Here is a 12,531-nt window from a genome sequence, read left to right on the forward strand (position 1 = left end):
GTAGCACACAAAGTGTTCCTTCGGTATTCAGGAGTTGCATGATCTCATAGTCATAGGAACATGTATAGTTATGGAGAAAGCAATAGCAACAAACTAAACGATCATCGTGCTAAGCTAACGAATGGGTCAAGTCAATCACATCATTCTCTAATGATGTGATCCCGTTAATCAAATGACAACTCATGTCTATGGTCAGGAAACATAACCATCATTGATTCAACGAGCTAGTCAAGTAGAGGCAAACTAGTGACACTCTGTTTGTCTATGTATTCACACATGTACTAAGTTTCCGGTTAATACAATTCTAGCATGAATAATAAACATTTATCATGATATAAGGAAATATAAATAACAACTTCATTATTGCCTCTAGGGCATATTTCGTTCAATACTCGTATTCCCCTCCGGTTCCTCTTAGTGTGCCCGAATTTGTGTAAAATCTTACCGCACTCGAAAGCTTGCTATCTTTCAGCAGTAATTCATCGAGTGAAACTGCAGAACCCCGTCCCTCTAATATAAACCTAATTTAGCCGGACATATATTTTTATAATCTAATAAGACATCAAAGGAGTGAAAACTCTAATAAAAGGATTAACATGCATGTCCGGAGGACAGGGCGGGAGAAAACACTATCACATTGAGGCAACACAACATACAGGCAAGGGCCTTTTATATGATGATGTGGACGGATAGAGAAGGGTTGGAGAGAGTTGGAGGTAAAACATTGAGAGGGAGAAACTGGCAGGAAATAGAGGGTGAGGGGAAAAGTATAAAAATATTGGGTGTGGGCTACAATGAGAGGGGCAAAGAGAAGAAAAACAAAGAAAAGAAAGAGAAGAGAGGAAATGGAAGAAAGGAAAGAAAGGGAAGGAAAAAAAGAATGAAAATGAAAATTGTTTTTTGTATATCGAGGACGTGCCAAACATGGACAATACTAGCTAAAGAACCCATCCTTTGCCAAGTGCCATCACACATGCACTCGGCAATTGAGGACGCTACCACTCCTCCGTCATCCGTGGCAATGAGGGGCACATATCACTGATCTTGTCGGGCGCCCGATTCTTTTCCCAATTTTTTCTATCCAAGACCCAATAAAGGCATGGCTTTGCCAAGTGTCAACCGTTTGTCGAGTGTTTTTTGTTGCACATTGTTTACGGGGTCTTTGTCGAGTGTTCAAGATAAAACAATCAACAAAGGTATGAGCACTCGACAATTGGCTGATTCCGGTAGTGAAGACAAAGGCCATCTAACCGCAGGCACCAAATGTTGGCCCCTTTGCCTAAAACAATGGAATGAAACTAAACCAAATGTCAACATCTAGTCACTTTGACATATGTATTTGGATCGATAGCAATACAACTATACATTTAAATCAAGAAGCACTCCTCGGAAGATGTTCAACATGTTTCTAAAATTCATTGATCCCAAAAGCAACCTTCATGTCAAGCTTCCTATCCTCGAGTTTGATGAACTTCTTCATAGGCACTAGTTGATCCAGTTGCTATGCCTATTGAGTTTCATCCAACAATGCATCATTGTTAAGGGCTTGCTCTATGTTGTTTGGTACAACACACACGTGCTTCCGGTTTAGACAATGACGCAATCAACAAGTTGTAACACTGAAAAAATCAATGAAAGTACCAACATGTAGAGCAACTAGAAGCAAAATTTACGAGCTTTAAGAGTGATGCATTTTCATGCCTTGAAACTCCACACTTTTGGCCAACCAAGCATCACACAACAATTCTTCCTCCTTCGCCGAGTACACAACCATCGTGTTTCCTTCAGAGTCTACCATGGATAGTGGTGGTAGGGGTGGATGGTACCTAGGCGCCCTGGGATCCGGGATGGAACGGTGGCGCATGCCAAGGTGGCATGATCTGCAAGCAATTACTCTGGATGCTGATCCTGCAGAGCAGACACCTCCAGCTGTTCAAGAACTGCTACAGGGCGCATATTCTACATTATAGCCTGCAACTAATTCATCTTCCGCTTCTGGGAGATCAAATAGAGCTCGATTTGTTTCTACTAGACGAGGAATAAGGAACATAACCAATACTTTGTTGGAAGGTGAGTACACATCGGGTAATCCGCCCACGTACGAGAGCCCAATCACAAGAGGCTCATACAGAAAGCAATCAACCCATAGCCCGCGATCCACAATCTGGCGCATGGGACTCACCCTTGACTTGAGAATGGAAGAAGGGAAACATAGCATGTCATAAGAGCGAGGCGAGGGGCTCCGCCCTACAACGAGAGGGACGCCTCGCGAGCCGGGCTTTGGAGATGAGGCCTTTTGGCGAAGCGAAGTCAATTTCGGGCGACCAAATCCTGAAGAAAGCTCAAAAGCGTTGTTTGATGAGCCTGCGTAGTATTAGGTAGTTGGTCGGGTAAAGGCTGACCAAGCCAATGATGCTTAGCTGGTCTTATCGGATGATCAGCCACACTGGGACTGAGAGGCAAGCGTCTGGCTAGAGTGGTGGAAGTTCGACAAGGCCTAGACGGTGCCCGAGGTGGTTCAACGGCAATGGCGGTGTCCGTGGGTGCATATAAAGAGTACATGAAGAGGACGAAGTGCGGAAAAGGGGCTCCAGGTGGGGTATTTTGGTGGGCTGATGGTGCCGGAGTCTGACGTGGTAGCCGTCCCCTCCCCTATGCTTGGTTCCATTTAGTGGAATTTCGTACATCTAGACCAATGTAACAATTTTGATGACCACCATTGGATGACATAATTTGTTCAAACCATCCGATTCAGATGTTTGTGGGCAATCTGATGATACTTATTCCCATAGTTATGTTTCTTTTCATAGTTATGTTGATCTTTTAGTTGACTTCGAAATTTCTGTTTATAGTATACTTGAAAAATAAAAAATAAACTAAAAGTTACCTAAAAACAAACATCAGCGGCACACTACAACGCCTGGAACTGTCCAAGGAACTGACATGCCATCCTCCAACAATCTCACCTTTGGCGGTCTGACAGGCATTCCGAAAATGAGACCACGTTGTCACTCTTCTGTCAGTTGCGTCGAGGAAGGGCACATATCACTGATTTTGCCGAGCGACCAATTCTTTGCCCGTGTTTTCAAGGTTTTGTCAAGTACCAACCGTTTGTAGAGTGTTTTTTTTTCTTGCACTCCGTTTAGGACTTGTTCGGTCGCAACAAAACTGAAGGGGATTGAAGTGGATTGGGGTGGATTAAATCCCATACAAGTCAAAATCCCATCCAATTCCCTTCAAACCTCTTCAATCCCCTCCAGGATAGGTTTAACCGAACAAGGCCTTAGGGGTAGGGCTTGTGGGGGTGGGGGCGGTGTCTTTGTCAAGTGTTTTGACATAACACTGGACAAAAGTATGAGCACTCGGCATACTAGTGAGTCGTTAGTTATACTATAATGCTTTTGTTATTCGCTAGAGTTATGTTTATTTTCATAGTTATGTACTTAGAGTTATGTTTATTTTCATAGTTATGTACTTATGTTGACCTAGTTGTTGAGTTCTAAATTTCTGTATATACTACTTGATGAAAAATTAGAAGTTACTCCTACCTAGAAAACAAATAAAACAGTTGACCCATCAGCGGCATGCAACAACGCCTGCAACGGTCCAAGCAACTGACGTGCCATCGTCCAACTTTCTCACCTTCGGCGGTGCACCCCGCCCCGACTCCGGCAGACCGCCAGGGCGCTTACCAGCCGCACCGGCGTCGCTTGCGGCCGCCATGTCGAGCAGTATCCCCGCCTGCTCGATTAACGTCGCGAGCCCTCTGAACTCCCGCTTCGCCCGCTCCACGGACTCCGCGGGCTCCATCGCCACGGCGTCGAGGAACTCACGCAGCTGGCGCCGGCTCAGCCCCGCCAGGTACCTCGTCACGGCGGCGCTGGGCGTCCCGGACACCTGCGACGCGGCGTGCGTGGCGCCCTCCACGCCCACGGGCAGGCTCGGGTCGTCGCCGCCGACGCGTCGGCACCCTTGCTGCTGCTCCGGTGCGGCGATGCCGACGCGGAGCGCGCGACCGTGGAGCGGGTGGCCGTGCAGGTTGCGGCAGGCGCTGCGGGCCGTCTCGTCGTCGAGGTACTCGCAGAAGGCGAAGCCGCGGGGCCTGCCGGTGCCCTTGTCGGTGGCCACGCGGAGGGAAACCACGGGGCCGATCTCCTCGCACGCGTCCAGGAGCTCCTCCCCGCTCGCCTGGTACGGGATGTTGCCCACGAACACCACGCTGCTGCAGCGGCACGACGTGGCGGTGATGTCGTCCATGGTGCTGGTTGCGCGGCCGGATTGCTCTTGGTTTAGATGGCTTGATTGAAGATTAGTGCTCGTAGAAACTTAGGTTTATAGAAGCGGCTCCCGCGCCGACCTACGGTCGGGGACAGAGACCGGCACATTGGCGGTAAGACGTGTTCCTGTTGGAATTGAGGACTTCTTCCAGGCGGCTCGTGTCTTCGAGAACATTCTTCCCTGGCAGTTGTATTCGGGCACGGCTTTGTCGTCGGTAGCGACTATGTTGATGGCATGCTGATGCTGATCGCACACGTTTTTTTTTCTTTTTCTTTTTATATTTGGGACAGTACAAAATACACATGTTATAACAAATTAGTAATTTTTTGTAACAAAGTGTTCATCGTGCATTTAAAAATGTAAATGCAGTGTGAAAGAAATGTTCGCTCTATTTTTAGAAAAATGTTCCTACCATTCAAAAAAACATACCAACTTTTCAAAAAATGTGCACATGACATTTGGAAAAAGCTATGCAATCTAAACAAAATGTTCGTTTTTTAGTGGTGTAAATAAATATCCGTGTAATTAAAAAATTGTACCGCTCGAAAACCATGTATGTTACATTTAGAAAATGTTCACGCATTTTAAACATAATGTTTGTGACATGTTGAAAAAAAATATTTATCCTATGTAAGCAAATATCCGCATAGTTTAAAGAACGTTTCATATCATACAGAGAAATGTTTCGACATGTATTTGAAAATTTAAACATATATAAGAAAATTCTTAGATGTATACATAAAATGTACAATGTGTATGAAAAAAGTATACATGAAAACATATATTTTGCAAAAAAAGAATTTGTAATCATGTTTTAAAAATATGAAATTATGACAAAAAAATATTCCTGCTGTATACGAAAAATGTACAATGCATATGAAAAATATAGACATGTGTTCGTGAAAAGAAGGGAAATAAATAAAAGAAAACCTTACAAAACCAGAGAAAGAAACATAGAAAACCGAAAGAAAAAAAGAAAACTAATATGAAAATAATAATTCTCCCTAATCTTTCCCTAATAATAAAGCACAGATTGACTCCGTGGGTTCACCGTCACAATACGCTTTTTTCCCGTGACTTTACGCTTTTAGTTTTTTTTCAACACGTTCATGTTTTTTTAAAATCCAAGGTGGTACTAATCCCGTCTGTCTGTCAAAAACAATTCGTTTACTTTGGTTTTCTCTTTCATGTTTGACTCACATACGTACCTCCATCTAGACAGTTCCTACGATAAGATTTCAAACTGGTTATACCCTAACCCCTACGATAAATATCAGATAAGAGGGAGGCGGTCGATACCGTAGAGGAAACGGCCGGCCGATTCCACATGGACGACGGAGCGGCTGGAGGAGAAGCAACACGTGAAGCGGCCTGTCGAGGAGGAGTGCGGAGGGAGATCCCATGGGTAGAGCGGAACAGCCGGTCCAGGAGGCGCGCTGAGGCCGATCCCACGTGGACGACGGAGCAGCCGATGGAGCAGGTGCATGGAGGCCCATCCCATGGGGACAAGGAGAAAACTCCTGGAGGCACGCGGACACCGGGAAAGGAAGGGAAACCATCCAAGAGGTACGTACCAGTCTGAAGAGATTGGACGCGCGGCTGTGCTGCGGTTGGAGTTATGGACTTCTGGGCACTCAACTAGGATGGACAGGCGCTTAATCCGAACACAAGGCCGAGATAGCTTCATCCAGACCATGATTTGAAGGTAACACTTGTGTACAAAGCTAGCTACGCGAGCTAGCTACCTAAGCTTTTGTATCGGCTTCCTTGCGGACAGATTGACGAGGAACAGGCACTCGTGAGGACCAGAGCTACCGATGCACGCGACGCCGGCTCCGTTGCACACGGCGGATGATGCAGACCACACAGGTTGTCGCCTGAACTGTCTTGTCTCCTGATGATGAGCACTTTACTTATCCTTCCTATGCATAATTGAACAATAGGTTATGATCATTGTGTAGACTTCTCGAAGCATTGATTATATTTTCGATCTGCACATTAGTTGAAACACAATTACACTACGTATATTTAGTGAATTTGCATACTATTTTTGTTTGAGTAGAAGAATATTCCCCAACTTTAAATTGTCTATCAGAATATAACGATGTTGATTCCTTTGATATGTGGACTGGCAAAAGTGATTATATTTTTCATGACTCCTTTGTGCTATTTTTCTTTTCTACAGTATTTGTTGCATCGCATGTATTGAGAGGAGAGCTTCAACAATCCCAAGTTAGTATTTTTTTTTTCTAGCATGAAAGAAGATGGTATGCATTTATTTAACAGTTTTGCTAAAGCACATCTAGATGTGCCATAAGTATCGCACATCTAAGTTCTATGTCATTGATCTTACATCGAGATTCGCATGGATATTTTTTCTTTTTTCTTTTTCTCTTTATGTTTGATTCACTCACTTAGCTGTGCAATAACTAGAGCACATCTAGATGTGCCCTAGACACACCCTTTATTTAATTAATACATAAGTAAACAGTAGTAAAACTGTGTATCTTACAATATTACATTCTAATTATACTCATGCATACATTAATGGGACATGTCATCCACAGAATTACAAGTCAGTGAAAAAAGGGGCACGCGGCATGCTATAGTGTAATGGCCAACCTCGTAACCTTGGAATTGATCATGTTTACCATGATTAGGTGGAATACATGACCATCATCGACGAACGGGAGAAGTGTTTACCGTGATTAGGTGGAATACATGACCACCATTGACGAACGGGAGAAGTGACAAGATCGATGTGTCGCTAGGTATGTGTAAGAATTTTGTTCACTAAAACAAGGCCCCCAAATCTTAGCTTGTGTGCACCTAATGATAACTTCTTATGACAACTGGAATTCACGGTCGAAGTTGTTTGATTGGTAAATTATTTTTCAGGTTTCCAAACACACGCTTATTTATTTTGTATTCGTTGTAACATATGGCCTTTCTTGCTTTTACAAAATGTCGAAGCACTAGAAAATGACTAAACTTTGTACACACGGGCCTTTGTGCTAGTAATAATAAAGCACTGATTGAGTTTGTCGGGTTCACCGTCGCGCCGCTTTTACAAAAAGGTCTGTGTGTTTTTTCTTTATTGAACCCGCAATCCCTATTTTAATCGATCTGGATAATGTTTCATAAGTGGAAACTTTTCGTTTCTCTATTTTCCGTACGTGACTAGCCTCCGTTCCCCAGCAGGAAGCCTGGAGTTAGGAGCAGTCTCGCTCGGCTGGATGGGCCAGTCCGGCCCATAGCCTGGCTCATCAGTCCCACCTGTCTACGTTCGTGTTCGCAGAAACTGATCCTTTTTTCTGATATACCCCTAAAAGAATTCCTCTTTCTTCAGAAAAAGAGATAGAAGCCGATGCAAACACTGCTGCTGCTGCACCCATCCAATTTATCCTGAGAACCACGAGGGTCAAGAACCAAATCGGCCCAAGAAGGAGGAGCGAGTACGCAGAGCAAGGGCCCGTCGATGTCGCCGCCGCCGACGCTAGAACCCGAGAAGGAGGAGCGAGTACACGAAGCAAGGGCCCGTCGATGTCACCGCCGCTGACGCCAGAACCCGAGAAGGAGGAGCAAGTACGCGGAGCAAGGGCCTGTCGATGTCGCCGCCGCCGCCGCTAGAACCCGAGAAGGAGGAGCGAGTACGCGGAGCAAGGGCCCGTCGGCCCTCCATGGCCATGGCCACTCGGTCTCCTTTGAAGAAGAGATGAGGTGAGATGCAAAGAAAAGAAGGGAGAGTAAGGATCGCGGCTACCTGTTGCTGGTCCGGCGGCGGCTCTGATCGCCTGATTCAAGTTTGTGTCCTGGTGTCCGGGTTCATCTACTCCCTGCTGCACGACGGGGGTTGCCCAGTCGCCACTCTCCCTACCCAGCCCCGCGCACCTCCTCCCCCTAGCAGCACCTCCCTGCGCTCGTGGAGACCCCGTCACCCTCGCCTACGTCATCTCCACATCGTACTTCCTTCTCCTGGCTCTGCTTGACCTCCTCCTCCTTGCTCACGCTGCTGCCGTGGCGCGCCGCTTCGCCCTTCCATCCATGTCTACCGCCACGCGCCTTCTACGAGGTATGCCGCGTCGTTGCTAACCGCTGGAGAAGCCGCCGACTCCATGTGTAGATACGTCAAGGCAACGGCCCTGTTGCACTTGCACAACAACGTCGAGGAGCACGGCCCAGAGCACAAGCTCGACGACCTTAGGGAGCAGAGGAGTGGGTGCGCGGCGTCGAGAACGACCACCCTGTCCATGGCGTCCTGTATGTCGGCCTTGGTCGTCGTTGTCAGTGGCGACGAGCACGGGCTATGCACATAGGTAACGCTCGAGCTCCCTTTAAAGCCTCGTGGCGTTTCGCTGCTTCTCCGTGAGCTGCGAGTACTTGTCCATGCCGAGGGCACAAGGACCCATCAGGACGCCTCGAGGGCAGGGCTTGTGATTGCGGCCATGAGCCCATGATAGAGGATGAGTTTACCTCTTACCTGCCAGTGTGAAGATGACGACTAATATGGACATATATACAAAAATTGCCGCCACCTTGGGTGCCATGGGTATATTTGGATTGGCGCCATGAGATGTTGAAGGTCAGAGTTGGATTGATAACTCACCGGCGCATTAGACAGATGCAACTACCGAGTTAAGGATGATGTTTCTTTCCTTGAAGCTATCTTTGTTGGTGTTCAGAAACCAGTGAACCACCAAGCGTGAAAAAAATCCCACAGCAGCAACGCTAACAGGGTACCAATGATCCTACTACAGTATGTACTCCCTGTTTAGATTGGTTAAGGGTCAATTTAAATCAAGCATATACTGTAACAGTTAACTGCAGCAGTAAATAATCACCTTGAGTTGGTGTTCAGAAAGTTAGTTTTCATTTGTTTTGGGAGATAAAATTAATACATTTTTTTGCACTTTCAGTTTAAAATTAATTAAGGCTTTTACCTCATAATCATGCCAAAAATAATGACAAGGCATGACCAACAAGCAGAGTGGAGCTAGGAAGATTCCAGATAATGTGCCACCTCCATGAAAATTGTTTAACAAAAAAGTTCTCGGGGGCCATGAACACCCGATGGCAATGTCCCTGATGTCTCTTGACAGACAGCAAATGGTCAACTAAATAGCCATTAAATTTTTGGGAGAGGGGAATTTTGAGTGGCATATATGGTTGAAATCTGAGTAGTAATACTCTTGAAACAATAACAAACAAAAAAATTCATGTTTTAAAAAATGTTTGCAAATAGTATAAAATGTTCATGAATTCAAAAACTATTCTTGATTTTAGAAAATGTTCGAAAATTTGTAAAAGTGTTCATGAATTTAAAAAATGTTCACAATTTCACATATGTGCATGAGTTCAAAAAAATGTACAGGGTTTCAGGAAAAAATTGAGAGTGATAATGTATCTCGGTGATATGATTATTATTTTTCTCCCGTTGCAACGCACGGGCCCTTTTGCTAGTAATAATAAAACCAAGAAAAAAAAGAACCAAATAAAACCATGCGGAACAAACAAAACAGGACCGCTTGCCTCAAAGGCAGCGAAGATCCCTGCCATCTAACCGCTCGCCTCAAGGGCAGCGAGTAGTCGGCCTGTTCACGAGAGGAATTTTCATTTTCTTACTTATGTTTATATACCCCTAAAAAACTTATGTTTATATACCCCTAAAAAGACTTATGTTTATATTTTCGAAAATACTCTAAAGTGTAGCTATATATTTTTAATTCACTTTTTTAGTTATAAATAAATATTCACCAGATATTGTAAAAATATTTGGAAATTGTAAGCCTTTTGTTCTTATGATTTAAAACAATATTCCTACATTTGAAAAAAACCATGCTATTCACAAAAATGTTCAAGCGTTTCAAAAAATATATTCATGCATTGAACTTTTTTGTTCTTGTAAGTTTAAAATAATGTTCACACAACTAAAAATGGTTGTGACATTTCAAAATATTTACAGATTAAAAAAATTATAATCATGACATTCGCAAGAAATCTTCATCATGTATTGCAAAATGTTCAACGTGTATCAAAGAACCGATCGAGTTTACATGAAAAATATACAACGTGTATTCAGAAAATGTTCAAAGCGTATTAGAAAGAAATCATCAGGTATTTAAAAATGTCCAAGGTGTATCTGAATAATCTTTCACATGTATTAAAAAATATTCAATATGTATTATATTTTTTTAAACATGTATTGTATATTTTTTAACATGTATTTTAAAAATATATATTCAAAGATGTATTTGAAAAATATGTTCATCATGCATTTAAAAAAATCAGCGTATATTCAAAAAAAGTATGACATGTATTAAAGAAAGTTGAGACGTATTTGAAACAAAGAAAAATGAAAAGGAAGAAGTATAGGAAAAAACCAAAAAACAATGAAAATCATAAACGAAAACACATAACAAAGATTAAAGAGAAGAAGAAAGAAAAGTGTGAAACCGTCCTAAAATGATGCAAACTTACACAAATCGGTGCATAACCTTGGAGAAACCGCCCATCCTACCGGTCACTGCTCGACGGAACTCCGTCTCGCGGCTGCATTCCCTACAGCGAGCTTAGTCAACCAGAGCTCGTACGTAAGATTCGTAAGAGATTTTACGTAGATGTAGCAAAGCTCGCGTAATAAATTGGGCACACAAAGGAGCAGCTTGATTTTTTGTTACTGTTGTGGACACCACTATACCAACCGCTCCTACAACAGGAACACAAGTAAAGGAAAATCTTTCGTGCACGATTTATAAGCAGGAAGTTCAATAACGATGTAAAGACAAGTGAAGAGCCCAATAACTCTTACCATACATGCAATATAAATATTGGACCATCTACAGCGGAACAGACCATCAAACTGCATAAAATCATTCGCACACATTGACAATACCGTACTTTTTGGAGTTTGGATTAAGCAAACAGGTGTCAGTCCACACATAATAAAGAGATGAAAGGAAAACTGAAAAATATGTATGAAGGATGCCGGGGAATAGTAGACATCGGGAAAGGGGTCATCATGGCTTGAGCTAGCTTGCAACATTCCGTGTCATTGGCTTCTCTCATTGATGTGCTAAGCATGACTGTACTCTGGATTTGCGGAAATCCGGTTTTCGGTGCTTCAAAATCTTTCTGAAGTTTGAGGGCGGGTAAACGTGTGATTGCCACCACCAGCTCTTAACTCAAGGTCTACAAAAACTAAACACGAAGAAGCTAAATGAAGATTGGTACTCATTGGGTGTGAGCTACGCCGAAAACGATGTAAAGGGTGTCATGTGCTGACATTGCAACCCTTGCACCTCGCTATGGTGTACTCTTGGTGAACATCTTACATCTTGTACTCCATTTTGCCAGATAAATGTAGCTTGTCATACCAAGTATTGGGTAAGTATGTACTGATCTGTTAAGAGTGGAGGGCCTTTCTATGATGTTCTTCTAGGGAGAAGCGACAGACCGGTGGAAATCAGCCGCGAGCCGACGATGGCCTGCCCTCGCCGTTTAGATTGATCAGCTCCATCAAAACGAAGTTTTTCGATGTCAGTCTTGATGATGGACATCGTCATCCTGTCAGGTGCAGGTTGTCATACTAGTCACAAAATTAGTCTATCTCCACGAAAGTTCACAATTTGAATTAAATTCTCTGCTACATCCCTGAACTTGTCACAGAGCGGCCATGCTTAACTCATAGTAGAAACAATTCTTGGCAGCTCTGAAACTTCATTCCTCAGATGCAAATGTTGCAAAAATTTCTCTCCCAATTATCATACAATGAAACATTTAAGATCAGTTCATGGTGAAGGTGGGAGGCATCAACCTGTTCACAGAATCCGCCAGCGAGACCCTCAGTGCAAGGTTGCCAATTCCAGTTGAGCAACGAGGAGCAGAGTTCATCAGCTGCTAGACAAAACATGCACATGTAGCTAGGGAGAACCAACCAACTGGTTAATAGTACAGTAGAAGTGGGGATTCAATCCGAGGCACCTGTGCGTTGGTGCTACCCAGTAGAACACTGGGTGTTAATTCATCAACTGCTAGTAGATGATGTCCCGAATATGTGTTGTTGTTGTATGTTTATAATATTAAGATGTAAGAAGCACGAAGAAGAAGCAGAAGAATCAATAACTATCCAGAGACGAAAAGCTGCAACTAAATGATGGTCATATAATTCTCCGCGTTTCATAATGACCTAATTATGATCTTGGATTCAGTGAGAGATGAGAACAATCAATAAATTAACGGCCAGGTTAATTGATT

At 43.6% G+C, this 12,531-nt stretch overlaps 1 protein-coding gene across 1 annotated transcript; it reads right to left on the minus strand.

The window, feature by feature from the left end:
- Positions 1 to 404: 404 nt before the first annotated feature.
- On the minus strand, positions 405 to 4,540 carry LOC125524117 (cleavage stimulating factor 64-like). The gene has a single exon (XM_048689188.2). The coding sequence runs from the start codon at positions 4,255 to 4,257 to the stop codon at positions 3,577 to 3,579; it is 681 nt and encodes a 226-aa protein (XP_048545145.1). The 5' UTR covers positions 4,258 to 4,540; the 3' UTR covers positions 405 to 3,576.
- Between the last annotated feature and the right edge of the window lie 7,991 nt (positions 4,541 to 12,531).

This window comes from Triticum urartu, chromosome 7A (assembly GCF_056163025.1).
Source record: "Triticum urartu cultivar PI428250 chromosome 7A, HENAU_Tu73, whole genome shotgun sequence".
Lineage (NCBI taxonomy): Eukaryota > Viridiplantae > Streptophyta > Magnoliopsida > Poales > Poaceae > Triticum > Triticum urartu.